The sequence below is a fragment of the Chenopodium album genome, chromosome 21 (genome assembly GCF_948465745.1).
Source record: "Chenopodium album chromosome 21, dcCheAlbu1.1, whole genome shotgun sequence".
NCBI lineage: Eukaryota > Viridiplantae > Streptophyta > Magnoliopsida > Caryophyllales > Amaranthaceae > Chenopodium > Chenopodium album.
Genome location: NC_137854.1, coordinates 18,227,418 through 18,252,500, shown reverse-complemented (window position 1 = coordinate 18,252,500; position 25,083 = coordinate 18,227,418). Strand labels below are relative to the sequence as shown.

Genomic DNA, 25,083 nt, shown 5'->3' with positions numbered 1-25,083 from the left:
ACTATAGGTTTTGTTCCGAGACTCCTAGGATGCAGTTATGTTTTTCTGTCCCTAGGAGTGGAATGGTGTCATAGGTTAGTTCTTCAGCAACAGGGTGCATGTTTCGGGTCCTTTCGTCTCCCTACAATTTCCATTATGAGTTCCCATCGCTTTCAATGCCAGTTCGGGTTCTCTTCAAGGTTCGTGCTCTGCGCTCTTGGTCCATCTCGACTGTCTCAGTTCATTCGGCTTCTCTTGGTCCACAGTTTGGATGCGGTTTGGTCTTCTGGGTTGTTCGGACTCCACAGCTCATGGTGTGCTACACGATCGTTTCAAAATTTTGTTATCTTCGATCTTCCTGTACTAGTTCTTAGTGTGTGTAGGTTTTTTATGTTCATGTATTAGTCTATTTAGGTTGTAATCATGTTTTTATTTATATAATGGGTTGATATTTGTCAAAAAAAAAAAAAAAAAAAAAAAAAAAAGAAAAGAAAAACTAGTAGCGGGCAGTGTGCCAATAACACATTTGGGGCCAACGTTCTAATGCATCATAGTATTTGTATTGATGATATGCAACTTTTTTTGCTGTGTTCTCATGTAGAAAAAGAACAAATTCGAAAGTGATAAGATATATTTAAGCATAATTTTCTGAATACTTTGCGAGAAATTTTTAGCAAACTTCTATCTCTTCCTCCATTAATTTTTCTTTCAAATTGTGTTTAAAAAGGAATTAAAAGTACAAAGTATTACCTTCGTTCTTCTCTGTTGTACTCATTGTAGATACAAAATTTTAGAAATTATTGAAGAAAATAAGTGGATGTAAGATAAAATAATAGAGAAATGTAAAAAAGTGAGTTTGTGTAAGAAAAAGGTGAATAAATAAAGTATAGAAAGATGTAATTATTGCGGGTCTAGAGAGGGAAATGGTAAAAAGGGTATGCCATAAATAAAATAAAGCAAAGTTAGTAAAACAAAAGAGAACGACCTAAAATGAAAAGTGAGTAGAATAAAAAAGAACAGAGAGAGACGTTTCAAATCATATCGATATGTCATGTGACACTTTTCAAAGCATTTCAAACCCAATCTACATGCCACATGACACTCTCTCTACTTTCCTGTATTGGCTATTATACCATGTATTACACAATAATTGAAAAAAAAAATTAAACCCTTGATCTCAAAATTAGTTAATAAGAATTTAACCACTAAACTATGTCTTAATAGGTGTCTTTAAAAAAAAACAAAAATACATGTTCTGATATGTATCTTTAATACCATTCACAATTACTGTAAGACACTGGGGCATCACCCGGGGCCAGAAACTATTTAAGCTCATTAAAAGTTAAATGAATTTCCTGCTAATACCTTAAAGTACAACAAAAAGCTATTTCTGTTTAGAGTTAACCATACTGATTGAACAATTTACATTCCATCACTAGCAAACCTTTATCAGGAAAAATATACACTATTTTACAAACATGAAGTAAAAGCCTAAGGATGTAGCACCACACTCTACACCTGAAATTTTATTAGTCAGCTGACATTTGTGCTTGAAACATTCGATTCAATTTCAAGGTCTTCTTAGCCAGATTGCGGATATCTTCTCTGGCAGATTCAGATGATATTCGAATCACCTCCTTCAATCCCCCAGTTGATATGAAGTCTTGTGTGTTACCCTCTGCAACAATTTGTACATTTACAGATTAAATTTAGATGGACAGAACCAAAATCAATTGCTATTATACACTCGGAGAGAACTTGTTGCTCATCAATCCCCTTTGTCAATTTACTACCCCTATATCAACCCCTCACATTCAGCAATGGTTGCAACAAAGCTTCAGTTCCACGTCATGGGGATTGGACGGAAGTCATGGAACCCATCTTTCCCATTACTTGTCCTAGAAGATCTAAGACACCCGATATTAGGTGGGATTGTGCGCATTAAATGAAACCAAATCCCACCTTATTTAGAAAAAAATGTAATTATAAACTTAGAATGTGGAATATTATACATACTCCCTCCGTTCCCAAATAAAAGTTTCATTTGCCTTTTCCACACATTTTAGGATAAATAAAAAAAAATTGGGCTTTGGTTGATTAAAAGTAAGTTAAAGAATAGATATAGGTAAAATGAGAGTTTTAGACGTGTATTTGGGGATGGAGGGAGTAGTATTTTTCGAAGAATCCTCACAGATGAGAAAACTTTGACCAGCAAGATATTAGAATGACCTTTTGACCCAACTCAATAACAGCCCTTTATCCTAGCCCAAAGTTACATAGCCATCACAGCCCGCTAATAATTTAAATAGGCCACAAATTGATCCACCTAGATACTGGCCTACAACAACCCACCCAATAAGCCAGGTCTACTCACTAAAGCAAAACAACACCATCCCTTTATACACCTAGAAAGCACCCTAGGCATAAGTTCAGAAAAAGCAATTTTTTGCTATAATTTTAAGCAAATATATAAAAGAACTTGGCAAATCTAACAGTTGAAATAAATTAGCATACCATTTTGTGCTAAATGGCAAAGGGCAAGTTCCATGTGGCGTCTAGTTGATTCAGAGGCAGTCTTTGAGTTGACAATCAACCATGTAAGCGCACCATCTTCCATAAGAAGTGATCGACTTTTTCTATGACCTGAAGGGGCAAATACCTTTAATGTCTAAAGTTACTGAAGAAGATTGGATCATAAATTTACCAAATGATGGAAAATCTTCACATACCCTGTATAACCTCTCGTGTTTCACATTTGGCAAAGTTGGCCAATCCCCTGGCCACCTGTGCAACGACATCAATATTTGTAGAACCAGCCATGCTCAAAAGTGCCTTAATCCCTCCATTATCTTTGAGTGCCGAGTGTAATGCAACTGAAATATATCCAAAACCATGAAGCATCAAAATACAAGATAATAGTATGCAAATAGAATCATGCAGATGAGTTGCATGAACAAAATCCATATTGCTGCTATAATTGACAAGACAAGGGCACATCTTTCTTCTATAAGGGTTTTAGTGGAAAGATGTTCCCCATCTTGCATATTGTAGGAAGAGCCAACTCCAAAAGGAACAAATAAAATGTAGCTAGACTTGTATAAGAAAATGGTGACATTGACTTTCTTCATGGAAAGTCATTGAAGGTGGTCATATCTGCTTACCATTGCCACACAAATTTGCAATTGCTCCAGCCACCATTCGAAGAGTTTGGGGATCGTCTGTTTTGGTTGTTGTATCTGCCAAAAGACGAGCACCTCCCTTGCTCATTATCAAGCCTTGATTAGTCTCTGAAGAAACATAAGCATATCATATTTGTGTTCAAAATGTAAGATTATATAAACTAATCGCTAGAGCAAGGTTATGAAAGAACGAAAAAAAAAATTGAACCTATGAAACTAATTAAGATATGGTATGGCAATCATGTTCAATGACATCTTTAGTTCCTTGGTGAAGAAAATTGTATGTTCCCTTCACATGACAAATTGCAGAAAAAATATCTATCTTAATGTGAGCAAGCAACAATTACAACAGCCAACATCGAAAATGAGCAATGCAATAACTTCACCATGTTTCGACTAATAATCTAATATATAGCAGAAAGTTAGCTTACAAAACTAGACACTTCATCAGAAGATTTGATAGTACAAGGCTAAGTAATTCCATCTCCTTAAGTTAAATCATGTGACAGCAATCAGTAATATATAACTTTAGCAGGAAAGAAGGATGGCAATTCAGAAGGTTCTCCTAAGTTAAAAAAAATTAAGAATAACCAAATCTCTTGTGACCTTAATCCAGATGATCAATAGCTATTCAACATTAATGAATTTGATGTCCATGATGACATGTTGAAAGGGATCAGAGGTAAAAGTGAGACAACACAGTCCACATCCTTGTGTACAAGTGCTATTATTTTCATTTCTTTGATTAACATCTACTCCCAGAATTTCTCTTTCCTCGTATACTATAATTGTTTTCTTGGCAAAATTTTTTACAGAATTTTTCTTTTAGGTGTTAAGGGCATAAAAATCAAGGAGCTCATCATGAGATCATGGTGGTATGGCCCAATATCCAACATTGTGAACCTGGTTCTCTCACTTCCCAGTGTTCCTGAAGTTATAGCAAAACGGAGCCTAACAAAAAACAAAACGCATAAAGGAGGCACTTTACCAACTCACCACCCCCCCCCCCCACACACACACACACCCTTTGCAGTTAAATATTATTTGCCATTGTAGGGAATAAACAATAAAGGGGAAGAGAATCTTATTTATCGATATGTTACTGCCTATGGTTTTATATGTGAGCTCTTTCTTCAAATTGTGTGCTCACAATCTTATTTTTTATTTTTTCTTCTTGTCTCATTCTCATCTCAAAAGGCCACATCCATGTTTAAACATCCCCTAATACTAAGCATGGCCCTGCCTCTTTCAAAGCTGCATTCAGTGTGTTTAACAAGAGGCATAGTAACCATTCATCTAATAAAGTTAATAGATAGCCTAATTTCTGAAAGTTTCTGCATTCCGCCCTTCTAACTTCTTTTTCATAATAGTTAACCACCAACTCTACAGTCTACATACTCCAAAACTACCCTTTGCATTCATCCTTTATTTGTTTTTTCTTTTATAAACAACATTAAACACAAAGGCCTCAAGATTTTGTGGCCAACGTTAAGGACGTTTGTGGGCTTCAATATTCTCAGCATATTAAGAAGCATGGCAGAGCTGCTAGACTTCAAGGATTATTAAGGATCACTATATTATGTGTGTTTTATGATCTCCACAATGGTAACTTTCTTTTATTTACAAATACAAACTTGGCAAATTAGTTAAGTTGTAATGGACTTTGAGGCTTGGATTACATCATTAGAGCTACATTAATAATTGGACGCATTTGGTAGTGCTTATGTCTTTTGAGCAATTGGAGGATAATATGGCAGAAAAGTTAGCGATTAAAGGTTTCACGAGATAGGACCCCTGCAGATAAGCTAGCACAAGTGCAGAAAGTGGCAAGACATAGGATTTTAAAAGAAAAAATGAGTTCCATGTGAATTACTTAAAGGCCTTAAACTCACCCACATAGTTAAACAAAATAAGAAGGGATGCCCAAATCCCCATGCAGCACATGAAGAAACTTTACCAGCAAACACTAGTATATGCGGCCGCTCATCATCAGAAAGAACAGCTAGAGTGGTGACCAGAAATTAATTATAGAACAAAAAGGAACCACTTAATTGACTGCATACCCGACAAAAGCCCTAATATCTCGAATAATAATCTATTAAATTTAAACTTTAATCAAACAGATCAATATTTTTACACCAAAACTGTGCGAGAATACACTGTTGTAACACCTCTTATGACACAAACCCAGCAAGGCAGCAAAATGCTAAGCATTAGGCAAAGGGGGTGGATGCAATGGGGAATGGCATTATAATGCTTTTAGAGGCAGCTTGAGGGAAAAGTTAGGAATAAGATGGAGAGCGTGGGAACGGAATAAGAATTATCCATATACAGGGTAAATTAAGGAATGAGTAATTGTTAAGATTTTTCTAAAGTTAATTAGCTTTGGGAGTTTTAAGTCACAAAACTGCTGGCACCTACCTTCAATTACACAGCTGTTCCAATTAACCATCATGATCATCTTATTCTTCTCTTAATGTCAATCTTCAAACTTATAGCTCTTAGTAAAAACACGCACAAATGCTATTTTGGAGACTTAATTGATTGTGCACCACAGCAATCATGAGTTCTAACGATCTGATGTATACAGCCAGAAATTAGTTCACAGAGAGGTTGATTAAGTTGGGTACAAACAAATTGAACATAAGAGCAGAATCTAGAGAATACTAGTAGGTAAAGGAAGAAAAGATTATAGAAGAGAAATCCTTAAGTAAGCTTGCTGAATTGCCTGTACTAAACAGCCTGAAACAGCCTCTTGAATAATTCATCAGAAGATAAGATACGTATCCCTCTAAAATTAATATCCTTAGCCCTTGTTTACTTCACATTAAAAAAAAATATTTAGTAAAATTATTTTAAATTAGTAATAATAATTTCATTTCAATTCAATTGGTTCAGTAAAAATAATTTTTAGCTCAGTAAAAATAAGTTCAAATCAATATAAATCAGTAACTGTAAAGAAGAAATATAATAGAGAATCAATAAAAATAATTTCAGTGAAGTAAAAAAAATTTCAGTTAAGTAAATTAATTTTAATTTAGCAAAAGTAATAAGAACAGGGCCTTAGTATGATCTAGCTCTCCTAAATTATTATACCTTCAAACCATAGTTACTTATTAATTGGAGAAAAGAAACCACTTCTATTAAAATACTTTTAGGAAAATCTCCTTTTACATTAACAATTGCCGTCACTGATGGCACCTCCTCCAGCCTCCCTCGTCATGACTCATTCTTTTATTCCCATCTGCATCACAATAAAATCTCTACTAAGAGGTTCTTGTCCAATTGCAGCCTTTTTGTTCCTCCATTATCAAATAAAGCTGTTTGCAAAGTGGCATTCCATACGAAATTGGTTTAGGACTTAATCTGAGACAACAGCCAAAGACTGCCATCTGTACCTTCTACAGCCTCCCACATCATGACTCATTTTATTCTTGAAATTGGTTTACAACCCAAACCTGAGACATCTAAAACACACACATACAATCCAAAATATGTAGAGCAGGCTCGATGCTATATTATTAAGTCCATACTGCTAAACCCAGAGCTTAGTTTACTGATTTCATAATCCAAAATCACCCACCTTGGGTAAATATCACAGTTACATTAACCAACAAGCCCTTCTTTATTGCCTCAGGATAATGGTGATAACATTGAAGTCACAAAATAAAATAAAAAAAAATAAAAAAAAACAAACAAACTCCATCTTAGGAAGATCTACATATAATAAGATATATGGTTCTTTCAATGAATGATTATGATCTCTAAATAGCAATTAGCAGGAAAAGGTATAAGAGGATACCGTTCATAGCCAAATTAGCAACAGCACCAGAAGCCACTCTAAGAATAGTGGTATTTTGAGATGTCTGCAATAACATAAGCAGGGCATCCAGCCCTCCCTCATTCACAATCTTCTCTTGGTTAATATCTGAAATAAAATAGAAGAGATGTCAAGAGTGAAAAAAATAAAAGTAATTTTATAAAGAGATAGAACGAGTAACTTCATTAAAAAGAATGAAGGATTTGTTTCATGATGAGTTAATAAAACCTGGATCAAATATTCACATACTATATTTAAGGGATTTTTTCATTTATTTTATATTATTTTTTTTAAATATCTAAAGAGGATATGAGTCTATTAAATTATAAGTTAGAATTAAAATGAAATTAATGCTTTACATTTCATGGAATGTACTTAAGAATGGGGGTAATTTCACATCTTTGGTCTTTAAGCCATGCTTATTGGGTCTTTTCTGCATGTCGAATGTTGACTCTTAGGCATAGCCTATTTCAAGTTCTAGCTTTCTATGCTTTTCATCTATAATATTTGCTGCAAGTTTGATGAATAATATTCAATTGAACTTATAAAAGCTAATAATTGGGTTTTGTTAGTTAATATCAACAAAATCAGATCACACTAAAGCAGATAAAAATTCACTTTTAATCTAATTTCTTGAAATTACTTAATAAACTCATGTAATGCATGCTTTGCATAATTATATTAGTTTTAGCCTTATAAACTACTAACAATGAGCTTAAATTGATTCAAATAACAAACTCATAAATGAGCACTCATTTGTACTAACTATTTGCTAATTTTGTTTTCTTATCTAGGTGTTATTAACATTGTAATATTTTAGTTTGATATTAAGAATTTTTAAACATTAGTAGAGAAAGATTGGTAACATATTTGTATTTATTGATAAAAGCTATAATCAATTAGAAAACTAATCCATATCATATACTTTCTCCATTCTTTTTAAATGAAACATTTCATTATTATATATTCTAGCCGATGCATATATTCAATCATTACCTTTGATTTCTCTCACATAACATTAAAATATTGTAGTTAATTATTAAACGTTATTTTAAATTTTTTATTAAACTACAAAAATTTAAATTAGCTTTTATGCATTACCATGTCCCCGAGTCCATATCAAAAATTCAAACTCTTTAGAAATCTGTCCCTGGATCCATAATATTTTCCAAGTCTAACCCTTAACCCATACCCAAGTCCAAAACCTGTACCCTGAGCATCCTAGAATTTCACAACTACATCAATACACCTCACTTCCAAAAATCTCCTACAACCTCTCTTATAATCCTCTCTCAATCAAACACTCGACACTCCCACAAGAGATTTGGAGTAGTAAAACCTCTCTTTTGGCCCTAAATTCTGAAGCAAACATCCACAACATTATCAGTCATAAAGATTGAATGGGGAATGGACCAAAGACAAACAGAACAAGCACATGCACAATTGAGGATCACTTTAACATGCCGGTCTTGCCCAAAATGCATCAACATTTTATAAATTGTATGATTTTGATTGAACAAGTGTCAATTAATCGCTTTTTAAGGAAACAACAAGGGTATTTCAATAAGATAAAAGCAGTCACCTTTAAATTGTTTTTAGTAAGAGAACACTATTGTAGGACAGTCAATAAAGTGAACATAAGCAAATATAAGAGACAGGAAATGTATGTTGAACACATCAGAGCACAGCTAAGAAATTAATAAATTACCTTCAGCAGCAAGATTTGCTACAACCTTTAGTGCATGCATTTGAACTTCAATATCGTCAGATGATAGCAATTTTAGTATCCTTTCAAGCCCAACTGATAGAAGGACAAATAATCAGGACCTTTGAAATAAAAGTTTTGGATGAAACCTAGATACTTTCCATACTAACAAATACATAAAAATGAAAATAAAATTATAACTTTCCTTCTTCACAGATCTTGGCAATTGTTGCCCTCTGGCCAGATATAGACCTATTTAAACCCATGGCTGACCGGAATGACGATGATTCTTTCATGTGTTGTTTGGCATATGATTTCTTGTCCTGAAAACAAAAATAATCTGGAACCTTCATATTCTACGCTAGGAAGGTGCAGCATCAGAGATAAACAAAGGGTGTTATAACTTCAAGTTACCTCAATGCCTTCACTATTTGCTGATAAACATTTCTTTACCTTGACCAATTCGGCTTCAAGTGTCATCCTTTGCTTCTCCTCCGCCAAGAATTTCTCCTTTAAAGTATCAAGTTCATCCTTGAACTTTTCCTTAAAATACAAATGACAAAACCTTGTCACTAAGTTAAGAGACGTTGAGATTGGTAAGACAATACAGTGATTTATTGAAGTTAGAAGGTTGTACCTTATCTGATAGCAAATTCGCATTTTCTAGTTGCAGACACTGCATTTTATCAACAGCATCTCGATAACTCTGGTCTTTTTCTTCCAATCTTTCTATCAAATCATTAATCTTGCTCTTCACCTGATCCTATACATAAAAACAATTTTAGGATGAAATTACAACAATCATTAGCTATTTTTATAGATTATAAATACCTGTTAAATTATCATGGACTTACTACAAAAAAAAAGTCAGCAATAATCTTTTGACTATATTCAAGTTCAACTCTATTACTCCAACTGTTCCTCCAAATTTATTTATTTATTTTCTTTTATTTTTTTATTTTGAGGGTTTGGCTCATATATAAAGTACAGATGTAAATTACAACTGCCAATAAAAATTTGATTGTTGACAGAGAGACAAGATGAAGTAAACAAAGTGTTATGATGGAGATAAAGTTGGGTTGACGTGATGGAGAGATTTGTAAAGACTGCCAAAAGAGTTTGATTGACATGGAATTGTGAATTACATATAGTTTGGGAAAATTAAAAAAGAAAGTGAGGAAATTTTTTAGGGGTAGGGACAGTATAAAAGAGGACTAACTCCCCCATTACTTGTTCATAAACAAACCTGTAACAGTTCATTAATTTTACTACCTTTAAATATCAGGCTTCTATGTCTTTTCTTTGTAGCATTATTCAAGTAATTCCATTCTAAGATGTATCCCAAATTGGTACTTGTAGGCTTGTAGCCAATTCAACACATCATCAAAGCCACTGTAATCAAGGTTGATGTAAAATTATAAATTCATATATTAGAAGACCTACCTGACTTGATTTCTCTTCACTGAGATGTTTCTTCAATGATTCCATCTGTTCCTCTGCATGTTCACGACAAGCATGTTCATCTTCAAAACGCTTCTCTAAATTAAATATTTTCTCCTCATAAAGCTGGATGGTTTCTAAGAGCAATTTCTGTTCAGTAGTCTGATCACTTGAGACACTTCTAAGAGAGTCCACTTGCTTCTCAGCATGTTCACAACGAAAATACATGTCATCTAATTTTTTACTTAACTCTGCTATTGCCTTTTCATGTGTCTCCTTGGCATCAAGCACCTCCTTCTTCAGTTTGGAATTTTCTGTTTGAAATAGCTACTAAGAAAAAAAAACCCAACATTAGTCATGAGGTACATTAGTATCATATTTCGTCAAAAAAAAAAAAAAAAAAAAAGAGGTACATTAGTATCATAAATGGCAAAAGTGATTTTATAGAAAAATTGAAATTTCAAGCAACAAAATTAGCATGCCGATAATTCAGAGTACATACAATCAACTGAATATACAGTTGCATACTTGTATTATCATTATAAAAACTGGAAAATGAGTATTAATATTGAAAATGGCAGGAGTTTGAAAAAAAAAAAGGAAAAATAAGAGAGAATAAGGCCCTAAAAGTATACTCAAAGCAAACTAAAATATGGCTAGAAATCTCTTTGTAAAACCGTATATTAGAATGTAATTATATCAGTATTATAGCAATTTCCAGAAGAGGGGAAAAAAAAAAATCAAATTTGGAATCAATAACTATATACTAAAAGACACATCAGCAATGTCACGTGTCATCTTTGGGTGTGTCCTTAGTATTTTTTTTTTTTAAAAAAAATAAAACTCTTTAAAAATTGATAGAAAATATACGCAAAATAGTTACTTCCAAAATTTAGGAAAAAAATCATATAATAATCATCAATGACTTAATACTAAAACAGACATCAAGAGTGACACACGTCTCATCATGGTGCTGTTTTTTCCCTCCAGAACTCCCCTTCCCTTTTTAACCTTTTTTTTTTTTTTTTTGTTAATATTTGATTCTATAATTATATCATTTCAAATCCTTTACATTATCTTTATAACAAATATATTTATCTTTTTATTTGGTGTTCATAATTATTTTATATACATTTACCTAAAAAATTATTTCAACTTCTTTCCAAAAGATATATATATATATATATATATATATATATATATATATATAAATATATATATATATATATATATATATATATATATATAAATTATCTTTTAAATGGAGCATTATTATATTTACCAAAAAATTTATAATAAATTGATTTATATAATAGATGTTAAACAAATTACTTTAAAACATCACTTAATTTATTTTTTTTTCAAGTACCTCTAGCTAATATTTTATTTCAATTTCAATTCAATATAACTATATATTCAAGTTAATTACAATTTTGTTTATGAAAGTTTACTACTATACGTACATATTATCACAAATTGATTTATAGAGCATAGTATAGCTATAAAATAAATGTTGAGTTTAACAAATGATTTTTTTAGATATAAAGGTGATATATTATTTGTAATTTTGTGTATGTTTGCACCTTTGCTAATAATTTTAGTGGAGATTTTAGTTTGTTGTTCAATTGATTTTTGACGTTTATTAAAAATGCATTTATAAATAAGTACTCACTAATATGGCCACTAGACCTGATCAAGCCCCGCCTGAAAAATTCTTGAGTTCAGACAGACTAAAAATATCCATTTTTAAGATAATTTGTTGCTTTGTCTATTAATATAGATTGTGACATTATAATTTCTATATATTTGATTTGTATGTTTTATCAAATTTTATTTGTTGAATATAATTAATTTTCTTAAAAAGATTAGACTTATCGTGCATGGCACGGGCCTTAAGCTAGTTGTATATAAAGGAGTCAGACATGGGAGCAATCAGTGCTTACATGTCACTATAAAATTTAAAAAAAAAAAAAAAAAAAAAAAAAAAAAAAAAAAAAAAAAAAAAGCCAAATATGTTAACAGAAACTAGTAAATTTTGGGCTGTAATTGTTACCAGCTGTGAAGAAGTTAAAAAGTCAATTTTCTTCTGAACCAAGAATCTACCAATAAATTCTTTGCAATTGTATAAATCAGATTTTTTAAATCTAATCCCCTCCCACCCTATGGGGTGGCAATCAAAAGGAAAAGCAACTAACCTTCATGGAGCCCTCGTGATCACTAAGAAGTGCCTTCAAGACATCTGATTGATTTTCAGCTCTTTCATATCGAGCTCGCTCATCCTTCAACTGCTCAATCAATGCTGCTATTTGGTTTTCATACATCTGAGTAGTGTCCGCAAGAGCTTTCTGGTATGTCGAGTTTTCTTGATGATTTTGCTACAACAATAGATCAAAATCAGTATCGCTCATGAACCAAAGATTTATTAGATCGATGATAAACTACTACTTATTACTGAGGGAATAATTGAGGCGTGCAAAAGGATGAAAGTTACACTATACTTAAAATATGGAAACGCCAACTCAATGAGTAATAAATCATAATAACCATTCATCATTTCAGCTCAAGTATCCATATCCGCTACCTGGAACTCCAAATGGGCATGGACACTTCAAGCTTCACCAGCAACGGGGACATGCAAGTGATGCAACTCATCTCACAAAAGGCTTATGATAAGTGCCGAAGAGGATATAGTCGTTTACAAAAGCTTGTTCGGAAAGCTTAAAAGATATATAGTTACTTAATACCATGTTGGAGTTGTTCCTCCAATAGACAAAGTATTAAATCTCGTAAGTTGTTCTTCCATATTATATTTTCATTTACTTAATATTTATATGCAAATTGTTTATACTTCCAAAACCTCAATTTCCACAATACATACAATGACCACCCCAAGGAAAACATAAAGCACAAATACAGGAAATCACACATAATCAAGAAAATGGCATTTGAAGGGGAAAAATAGGAAAATAATAATAAAATTGAGACAATCTGACTAAATGAATAGAAGTCAAAGGAGATACCTTGTATTGTTCTATACCCATTTCTAGACGTGCCACTTCATCATGTAATAATTTATTATACTCTTTCTGATGATTTAATTCATCCAACATGGCTTTCATATCCTGCCCCAAACGAGCATTTTCCTTCTCTAGGATCTACAAACAAATGAGTAAATCTGATACTGTAAATAAGATGGAGTTTACAAAATCAATATAATTCAGTCTAAAAGGTGATGGAAAAATCATTGATGGATCTCATGAGACTATTAGGCAACAACAGTAATAAGAATATACAAGACAAGGAAACTACCTCAGACCTTGCAATTAGCCTCTTTTCTTCCTCAGCGGAAGAGCGTTGAAACTCTTTGATCTTCTTCTCCATTTCATTTTTATATTTATCTCTCATCTTTTGTTGCCTATCAATTTCTTCAGTAAGATGGTCAACTTGGCTTTCAAGCTTTCTGGAAAGCCTCTCATAATCAAATTCTTCTTTCACCTTCATCACATTTACTACCTTCATAGCCTGAAATCACAACAACCAACAAAGAACTCTTATAGAAGAACCAATGTGAAAATGGAACATTTATTGAGAACAAACAAACACACACACACACATACAAAGAAAGAGAAACAGCCTGGCATTCAGGTGTATTGAATTGAGAAATTCAAATTAGGGCTTATAATTCAGACCATTTCTTTAAAATCTGGATGATGACAAAGAAATTTAAATCACAACTAAAGTAAGTTAAATAAAGGCTAGTGAGCTATTCAAAAATAAATAAATAACGGCTAGTGATTTCAATAAAGATTATATTGGACTAAAATTCACACAAGAGGGAATTTAGGCAAAAAGAGCATAACCTGAGAAGCTATCTCCCTCCCATAGAGCACAGTTTAAAAATTACATAATCCCATAAGTGACTAAACAATTATGAGTAGCGTTTTAGAGAGCATTCATTCCAGTGGCAATAAGCAGTCATCATCCATTCAAATGGAACAGATATTTAACTACATGGTACATTAGGAAGCATGCAGAGAAAATAATTATCTGCCAAAGCAATCAACTTTCAGATGAGGCACATTATCCAAATTTGTCTCATGCAAACATTAAAAAAATTGTAATTATTCACAACACTGTACCAGACCATCTGAAGACTAGAAACACAAGTAAGAGATATGCCATCTGTCTTCAAAAAATTATTTAAGACACATAAGCATTAATATTATATTTTTTTTCAAAAATCGAAGTAATTAGTTCATCACAGTTTTAAAAAAGCATGCCACCATGTAATAATCAAGAAGATTGAAAGCTCTCACAGACATTAGCCAGTAAATCTAGCTAGTACGGTTGAAGAAGCTTATAAATTTCTAAACAAAAAGAAAAACTCAAGAGCAGGTATCAAAAATGACATCTGTGCTCCATGAAATTTTGAACCATAATCTCAGAGAGGTTACTTACTCTTTGCCCAAACATTATTGTGCTAGTTGTTTCTGCATGATGACGTGCTGAAGGCCCAATTGTAATTATTAAAGAGGTCCTAGCAGAGCCTATTCAACAAAGATGCACACCAAAATTAGGACAAGCAATATTATGGCAGGATTACAAGATCATTTCTGACAGACAATACGACAAGTCAAAGAGATTGCATGATACTCCCTCCTTTATATTTAAGTTCCTGCTTTCCGTTCTAGGGTGTTCTTTTTTTACCTTCCTACTTTTGCTAGATTCCTTTGGTGGCCAAACAAATTCTCTTTTACCTTCCTTAGCCCACCACATGATCCACTTATAATTATTATACTACATGATTTCATTATGACCCACTTTCCACTCACTTTCAATATGATCCATCTTCCATGGCTTTTGATGTTTAGAGTAGGACCAGTAGGTATATTAACTTTGGTGACTACTTTGCTTTCTCTGCCTTGTTTTCGAGGAGATAACCTAAAGCACTTAATCGAACTCAACACCATCAACATAAGATTACTTCCTACCCAGGGCAAGGTAGGGGTGTCCAAATGAACAGAAACATACCCTTGTGATAACACAGAGGAGTTCTCATTTGATTCTTGATTCAAACTACAACTGTCTGCTACATTGAAATTTGGAAAAGGCATTTAGAATTTAATGAAGCATACTTAATGTGAAGATTCAGCGAATTTGGGTAAACAACTTTCTACACTAATACACTTCCTCTGAATATTTATTGCAACATTTCCTTTATTTGGAAGATGCATATTCATAACAACATTACTAATATGGAAATGGATTCGTTAGATCTTTCTTCTTATTACATGGGTCCCTCACTCTGTCTCTCTCCTTTAAACATGGACTCCTGCCACAAAAAAAAAAAAAAAAAAAAAAAAAAAAAAAAAAAAAAGTGCATCCCTTACATGTGTAAATAATATAAAAGTAAGGGATATACTAAACAACATAATATCGTATGAAAACAGAGAAGGCCCAAGACAAGGAGTTAAATCACAAATGTAGGAATGTGGGACATCTCAAAATAAGAATTTTATTTCAGTAAAGAGCAAACATGTGAAAGCTCATTGCAGGTAGCCCTACTAAGAGGAGAGGAGGGGGGGGGGGGGGGGGGGGGGGGGGGGGGGGGGGGGATACCCTAAATTCATTAGTTGATAAAATTGGGAGTTCAAAGATTACCAGTGGCCAAATATTTCTAACTTAGACATTTAACTTGATATTTGAGCAGGTGATTTCAGGACAGAGAAAGTATCCAGCATACACCAATAAGTCCCATACATGTAGATTTAGTAAGGATTTTTATATTTACCCCCAAATGAATCACGCAAAATTCTTGTTAACTTGGAATCTCGAGTTGGGATATGAGGACTGCTTTCAGCCAATGCATTTATGCATTTTCCCAATGCAGTGAGAGAGAGATTGATAAATTTAGCCTCCTCAAGCAATAATCCTTCACTGCCTGTAATGAAAAAATGAATTAATAAATAAATAAGGTGCTGTGATTTTAGAAAGAACAGTATGATCTAACCATTAGTTTTAAAGATAACAATCATCAAGTCAGTTGCATGCTATCATCAAACACCATTACCTATCTCTGTTTCTTCTTTTTTAATATATATATTTTTCTGATGGGGCTGATACTACATTACTTACAGAAAGAGAAACAGTCTGATCAATCAATCAATCAATCAAATAAGTGGGGTCAGCTACATGAACCAAATTTGATTATTCCGTGTAATCATCAACAAAGATCCTCCTCCTTACAATCCAATGCCTCATCCTCATGCACATCCATATACTTCATATCCTTCAAATCTCCTTCCAACCAAGGCATTTTCGGTCTCCCTCTCCCTCGTTTAACCCCTCCATGGTCCCACTTTTCCACTCTTCGTACCAGTGCACCCTCGGATTTCTGTCTTACATGCCCAAACCAACACAGACGATTTTCCCTTAGTTTGTCTGCAATGTCTGCCACCCCTACCTTCTTGCAAATAACCTCATTTCTAATTCTATCAGAAAATATATTTAAAGGAACTAAAAGTTCAAGTTACAAAAGAAGCTCTTATTACACAAAGATTCTTTCACAGATAATAGCTTTTATCAAACACAATACCTTTTTGGCTAGCATAATATATATAAACACCCACTACCAACTTACCAGATTTGTCAATCCTTTCAGATCCAGCAAGATCCACAATTAGCAGCTTGCCTTTTCGTATCTTATCTATGCCCATATCACTCTGTTCTTCAATAGCAGCCACTTTTTCACAAGTAACATTTTTACCTTTCACAACAATCGACCTTTTAACAGAAACCTGAAGCAGACACAAATACAGCAAGTAATATGTAAAATGGAAGAGAAGAAATATGTAATAAAGAAACAACTTAAAAATAATTCTGACCATTAATATAGCATGACTGCGTGAAGAGCTTGTGTTGAGCTTGGTATTTGCAGCATGGCGATTTGCCTCACCACATTGAAGCAGTTCCATAAAGTGATCAAGATCATGAATTTTAATCACTGAAGCACCTGGCAACAGCACCTCCCCGGTTTTAGCATCCTCAACAACCGGAATATTAACCTTCTCAGGTGCAAGTAGATCTTGAATTGTTTCCATGTAAAGCTAGAGTAAATAAACGAACGATGAGTAACAGCTAAAATGGTAGAGAATAGCTATGCTAATAGAATTCTCAATAGGCCATATCGGCATCTGGGGGAACACTATATACCCAGAATTGCAATTTTAATTAATTAATTAATTCCGCTGGTTTTTTTAAGTACATCAGTTTGACCGGCAAGAAGATTTTGGAAGGTAAGTTCTCTTGTCATGCATTAAAGAACATAAAAAGTGGCACCATGACTAGTCACATTTTTTAGTATTAATGTTCACAACAATCCCATACTACTGCTAGCCAATATCAAAACTTAAGCAAGCAAAGCTATTGCCAGTACCCCTAACTATACAAGCTAATCCATTACTAAAATACATTAGGATAAGCAACTTATAACCCTCTAAAGCATAGAGCAGTCCAATACCTGTACGTAGGAGAACTCCACGCTCTCATTAGAAAGAGAAGTATTTGCAATTATGTCTTCTACAGCTCTAACAATGATGCCACGCTCTGATGCATCATTTTTGCCTAGGTTGCCAACTGTGTAAGTCTTCCCAGTACCTGTCTGACCGTAAGCCATAATTGTACCATTATAGCCACTCAACACACTCTGCCAAGCATTTGGATAAATAAATATAATCAATTAAAAATCATACATGTAGAGAAACAAACCTTTTAAAAAAATTAATCATAAAAAGAGGTCACATTCCTTAATATGAGTAATACAATAGAAAATCACTTTACTACTTCAAGGAGGAAATCAAAATCTGTATTCCAGTGGCTTAGACACTGCACACTAATAAAAAGTAACTACTCTGTAGCACATATGAAGAGCACACGAAAACTACATAAATTCCCTATGTTTCAAAAGTGTAGTAGCCTAATTTGTCCAATATGAAAAATACCCCTTGCAAAGTTGATATTTATGAAGTTAACAGTGTACACAGTTTTTTCTATTTTTAGAATAGATTTCGTCAAATTTCCAAGATATATAATAAAAGATTAGATGGGAATGAGAAAGTGGGTTTTTAAAAATTAGGCAATTAAATCATTAATAGTGATACAAATTTTGGCATGAAATAAGGAAGTTACATAACACTCCAACAGATGTATATAAGTTACCTGTTACTCTGTTAGTGAGAAACAGTACTAAAGTCAACTAGAACAAGTAATTACCTCAACAACAGGTTTTGCTACAACTTCATAAATGCGCTTTTGGGAAGCAGATTCAGTAAATACTTCATCAAATTTATAAGATTCAGAACTCCAGTTGTTTTTCTTCAAACTCAGTTTCTTTAGCTGCATTAATGAAGAACAATTAATCAGTAAACCACCCAGCCAAACTTGCATCATAGACTGCCAAATAATGAAACAACAAGTGACTCTAGACTTTTATCCTTTTTCATTAAAATAAAGCAAGAATTTATTGACTTGCCAAAAAAAAAAGCTTTACAAAAATAAGGCATCCAATAAAACAAAAGGGAGAGCAGAGAAGAGTTCAGAAACGACATTCAATACTAAAATACTACTATACATCTACCCAAAAAGTACATGAAGCATATGATCAAGAACTATCAAATGACTACCCAACCAACAACAAATTGACGAGAAATCCTTCAAGAACCATATCACTCCTCACCGATGTTATCCACAAAAAGGTTATACAAGCAGAAACCAATGGACTCCCCTTCCACCACCACCATACAAAAGCAAAAATGTATAAGCATAGAGGCTGGGCAGATTCACTACCCCCCCCCCCCCAACCTCACACGTTTGTGCCATGGTAAGATTGGAATTTGATTTTTAAAAAAAAAGAAAAAAAAAAGTAATAATAATAATCAGCCAAACAACAACAAAGAAATATGTGGATGCAAACCTCCTCAAATCAACAAGGAATAGACTATAAATTGCACAAAGAAATTACAGAAATGACCAGGAATAAAGATATCCCCAGCAAGGCTCATTTACGGAATTCAATTCCTTGGCTAGGCTAACTTTATGTACAAGTTATCTATGTGCCTACTTAACACTATCAGGTGCGGGTGAGTATCCAGTAAGTATCCGGGTGTCAATATAATGAAAGCTCAAATTGTAGGTTGGGGACTTATGATTAGTATGGACACAGGTATGCATATACATTAGTTCTAGAATCCAAATTATTCAGAGCAAGTACAGTCACTAATAGGGTTCTACATAAGCCTTGTGTAAGACAGAAAATTATAGAAGCTACAGAAAGGAATTCATAAATTTTGCCAAGCATCTCACCATCTTGCCCATTACCAGCACTAAAAACTTCTGAAAAACATAAACTGTAACCTCACTCAAAGTCTCAAATTAATAAAATAACAGTAGGGATCTGTGAGTGTAAGAAACAGTGATTCAAGATGTTTGTATCTCTCATTAAATCAATATTAGGCTCTTGATCATAACAAGTATTACAGGTCACAAAATCACAGCAGCCTCATCAATGTCCAAAAACCTAGGCAATTGACTATTTATTGAATTGATCCGTTTTCATGGTTATCAATCCATCAAGCAATGAAAAATTTTGGTGATCAAGTCAGGTACAGATTTGTCATCCTTCCCCTTACAGTTCTAAGTCCATGCACAAAGATTCAAAATATTTTACCCTTTAAGCATCAAATCTTCACCATGTTATCCTCCCAACTTCGTCTTCTGAGTTTATACATATCTAGAAATATGAAGCCTCAGTTTAAAGGGCGCAAGGTGCTCCGGGGCAAAATTCCTTGGAGTCTAGGTGCAAGGCAAAATCACGCGCCTTTTGTAGGTGAGTTGCAACTTATTTATATAAGAAAAGATATTAATATTTATTTAAAAAGCCAAAAAAAGAAATCTGAAATAAGGTGAATGGGCCATGAGATCAATGGCTAGGGTTCTTCATATGAAATAGGGGGATACGAATTTCATCTCTCCTCTAGAGTTAAAGTAAACCACTACCACAAAGTCATGTGGTGTTTTTAGTACAAGAATTATCTTAAACATTAGCTATTGACATCTTACAACATAAGACGCAACATAATTTGGGAAGGGCACAAAGCAGCCTAGAAAAAGTGCATAGGTGTGCTTTTTAAAATTAAGTACGAAGCTGGCAGGGTTTTAGATTAGGAGTTTGGTTTTAACAAAGTTGGCAACTTCATAGCCTGCAAGTGGAGGGATTATCTTAGAAGATGACGCTGAAGCTAGAGCAGGAGTGGAGAAAGTAAGGAGAGAAAAGATTGTGATTTAAATTTTAGTACTAGGTTATAGATAAATTTACAAGTTTAGGAATTCAAAATCCAAATGTTCTCCAAACATTAAAAACGACAATGAAAATCAATGGTTATATTTCTTTCAAAAAGATTCAACTAATCAACATTAGTTTAAGGTTTCCTAAACACAATCTAATTTAGTTATGGAAAGAAATGAAAGAAAGAGAGAATAGGCTATAAAAACAAAGCATTTCATATTAAAATCATGACATTCTTGACAAAAAAAGAAGAGGAGAAATAATCACCTCAGGTAATAATTCAACACAATCAGCAAAATCTGCATCTGAAGCAAGATCTTCATCATTTCTTGGCCGAAGCCTAACAGCCACTCTGACTCTTCCGGGTTCTATAATGGACAGCATTAGAGCTAGTTTAGTAAAATGAAGAAAAAAAGAAAACAAAATCCCATTTCATGCAGGTCCTGCTTCACTATTCAATATTTTGATTATCATCCAAAATTTCCCTATATGCAGTGAAAGTGAATTTCTCATAGATTAAAGTTGTATCAACAACCCTAGATTTAACAAAGTTTTAAATCATACGCAACTAAAATGTTATACAAAGTTATTGAACTTCAAAATTCAATTTTACAAAAGTTCTAAAAGGCTCCAATCTTCACCCCCTCCCCCTCCCCACCCCACCCCAACTAATTCATAGCCATGGTTCATGCATTGTAGTCCCTTAATCCATAAACAATAGTTGTTTACTTCCTTTAATTTCTTTCCATATGAGGCAAGATCCTCCCCACCCCCTCCCTCTTAGCTATTCATTTATTTTAGTGCAAACATTCAAATCCTTAATCCATGAATAATGATACAAAACTCCATTTACTTATCTTTCACAAAATTTGACAAAAAAAAAATAAAGATAAATCAAACAAAGCTATTTTCCATGAACGCAATAATATCTCTCAAACTTAGTCAAACTGTCACGTTCTTCATGTGAACCATTATAGCTTGCATTGAAATTCCTTATTCGACTAAAATAAACTACTACATGTTGATCAATAATCTAAGATGATCGACGCAAACAATAATCTAGCTTGATATAAGGCTTTTAGAAAAGCAAATCTCAAAAGAGTTGGCTATGCAAAAAATTTCATGATTTTTATCTTTATTTATTTTTTAATAGCCCTAGAATATGCTCATTAGTTTTTGAACTTAAGATCATGAAAAGAGGAAAAAAAAAATAGAGAGAGAATGGAGCAATAGGGAAGAACAATAATTTGATAATCACGATCTTTAATCAATGCTATGATTATCATCATCCAGACTCTATTATAACACTATCAATACAAACTACGAAGTAATAAGCAACGTAAAATCACAAAGATTAATGTATATTCTTGTACATTAACTCACCACATTCGATTAAACTTATGCAAACTCTAATGCTAATAATAATGCTAATAATACAACTCCTTCAAAGTTGATATATCAAATGGGTTTCAACAATTCAATCATTTAACTAATGAGCTCTTGACCACATGGTTAACACTGAATCCCCCACCACTCTCATTCATAATTCGTATTGCGCTCATTTAGATCAAAAAAACCAACCAATCATTTAACCTAACTATAAGTATGCATAATTAAAATAAAAAAATAAAAATAAGTTACACTTTTTTTTTTTTTTTATAAGAAGTTACACTTAGCTATGATTAAGCATCTATATCCAATAATAAAAAAGAAATAATCAATTAATACCACCCAATTACACAAGATTATGTCATATATTCTCAACTTATTATGACTCCAATAAGACATTTAACAATAACCAAATTTTAGGAAATCTATCAGCCTAAAAAACATAGTTCTCACTCTACTTTGATTAGCTTTTGTGATTTATAGGCGGAAAAAATATAATTACATCGGATTTTCAAGATATCAAACTTCCGAAAATTTTAGCATAGTTTAATTTTTGTATTGGCAAACGTGATAAAGGAACGTGTCGACTAATTAGAAACGAACCTGGGTCATGAGCAACAATAGAATTGCTTCTATTAAGAGGAGTAACAGGGCGCTTGGTGCTCGGCGCTTTGACAAAATCAACATCTCCGGCATTGTTATGACTCCTCGGAACCGGAGTAACAGAGCGTTTCGAATCATGAGCCCTAGAATTCGGGGTTACGGACCGTTTCGCCGTCTTAGATCGATTGGGTTGATGCATTATAGGACCATTAACACTTTTATTAAGGGAATTAGCCGATACATTTGACGACGATGAAGACGACGAAGAAGGTGATGAAGTCTGCCATGTTTGCCTCTCCTTACCCGGTTTCTGGGTCGCCATTGATGAAATTTCTCACAGTTCAACCTCAAATGTCTCCCCCTTTGAGGGTAGAAGAGGGAAGAGAGAGAAAAGGAGAAGGGGTTTCAATGGAGAATGATGGTGAGAAATGGAGAAGTAGTCGTTGGTTCTTCATGGGTTAAAAGGAGGAGAGAGAGAGAGAGAGAGTAGAGGTGAGGTGATGTAGTTGGAAGCACGATTGAAGAAAGGGGAAAAAAACAAAACTAAAATAATTGAATTCGACTGTTTAATTGAATATTGTTGAGTTGGGTTTCTTTCCCGCGTATACCAATTGTAGGAGACTAGGAGTGTAGGACTATTGGGGTGTCGATTTAAGTAATTGGGTCGGGTTTGTTTGAGTGGGATTGGTTGGAATCATTTTAAGTTTGAGTTATTTTAAATGAGGATATTTTGATATTTGATACCACTAAAAACACCATGTTTCACATTTTTTTGCGGTTTAATTATTTTTTTTTCTTTACTACCACCTAAATCAGAGTTAGTTAAAGAAATAACTACCACTTAACGGGATCTGTTAAGGTTCCGTTAAGTTTATTCAGGGAAAAAAAAAACCATCCATCCTCAATAGCTAGCCCCCTCCCGTCAGCAACCCTTGGCCCAAAGCTTCGGTCGACGCCGGCAACCCCAGTCCCTCCCCTTCCCCCACCCAATAATCGGCACCCCTAACTTCCCCTTCCTCCCCCCTTCCGTTTTCCAATTTTTGACCACCCCACTCTCCTGACGCCCCTCACTCTCCCCAGCCCCGAAACCCAGGCCACCCCTTTATTTATGAAACCCAATTACCCAAACACACAAAATCCAAATTTATACAAATTTTTGTCATTTGAGAGAAAATGGTAAATACCCAATTTGTATTTATTTGAAAATTTCAAAATTCTGGGATTTTATCTTTATTTCTGAAAAAACAAAAAAATAACATTTGTAGCTCATTTTTTATCTTTTTCATGTGGCTTTGATGCTAATTAAGCTGTAAAAAAAGTGATACAAGATAAAAAGAAATGGAGACCCATTTGTATTTGGGGGTCTTCTTTCACAATTCTTTCAAGTTTATCATTTTCTCTCTCCAAATATTTATGGTGGGTGTGATGTGTGTGGATAAGAAAGTTGAAAAATGCTACTCTGTAATGATTTTGGGTGGGTTGTTGGGAAATTGAAATTAGGGGTGGTCGAAAATTAAGAAGGAATGAGGTGAAGGGGGAGCGGTGAAAATAGGTTGACAGGGGAGGTGAGCTGGCCAGAACATGGAGAGTGGGCTGCGTAGGTGGGGAAAGGGTGTAACGCCCCCGATTTACAAATTAATAATAAACAAGAATTAAAGGAAAATTAACGACCTTTAAATAAAATTGCGGAAGCATACACCTAAATCGGAGGTATTACCGCCACACTCGACAATTTGTCAAGTGTTAAGGCTTACAAAATCTCAATAATTACAACCCAACAAATCTAGGTGAGCTATTTATACAACTTTACAAACTCGATATAAAAACACTAATCGAAACACTTGAGCTTCTTTAATTACGATCACTTGATCAACCTGCTTAAACAATCTTGTCTGCTCACCATTACGGACAAATTCCAAAATAGATCGTCGCAGGGCCACCATAAGAAAAAGACATGGCCGCAAACACAAGTAGCACAACAAAATAACACACACGTCAGCAAAAAGCTGAGTAATCATCACATATCAGAATATATAGTATAATAGAATGATTGACAACACAAGCTCAATTAAATAATGTAGTTTAAAACTACATTACACATTATACTCTGAAAAAGAAAAATAACCTTTATCAACTCAACCTCGAATAGTAGTACGAACCTTTTACTCAATTAACTGATCATACCCAATAAGTGTGCCATGCTCGTTGTTCTATACCTAGCCTTGGACATGGGTAATTCGAATAACAAACCAACAAGTATAAAAACTTGAATACTCTCAATAACCAGAAAAACACCTTGAACCGGACCACATACGGGCCAATTCCCACTGTAGGGGACCATAGAAAAATAAATAATAAAGATTATATTGTACCTCATTCTTAACTCATGATTATCATCTCCTTACCAACATGCCAAGGACTAAGGTCTATAACACCGAGCCTCAAACCAAGAATAAAATATAATTCTCAACCTTTGATCTTATACATCGATCAAATAATAATTCAAAAACTAATAATAATAACTCAGCAATGGCACAGGTTCTCAAATAATACAACAATTTGATTCATAAAACATCTCAACTCTTAGGGAAATAATACTATCACCCAAAAATAATTAATTCTCAAC

General features: G+C 33.7%; 1 protein-coding gene across 1 annotated transcript; it reads right to left on the bottom strand.

The window, feature by feature from the left end:
- Positions 1–1,021: 1,021 nt before the first annotated feature.
- Positions 1,022–22,964, bottom strand: LOC145601062 (kinesin-like protein KIN-UC). Its single transcript, XM_081656982.1, has 21 exons — positions 22,458–22,964; positions 20,733–20,833; positions 18,395–18,517; positions 17,643–17,828; positions 17,008–17,229; positions 16,764–16,920; positions 15,915–16,064; positions 14,582–14,670; positions 13,433–13,645; positions 13,144–13,278; positions 12,319–12,498; positions 10,127–10,450; positions 9,321–9,446; positions 9,098–9,226; positions 8,891–9,006; positions 8,687–8,781; positions 6,961–7,086; positions 3,141–3,266; positions 2,709–2,852; positions 2,494–2,622; positions 1,022–1,657 (listed from the first exon to the last, which is right to left on the bottom strand). Exons 1-21 carry the CDS (start codon positions 22,777–22,779, stop codon positions 1,509–1,511), a joined length of 3,342 nt encoding a protein of 1,113 aa, XP_081513108.1. The 5' UTR covers positions 22,780–22,964; the 3' UTR covers positions 1,022–1,508.
- Between the last annotated feature and the right edge of the window lie 2,119 nt (positions 22,965–25,083).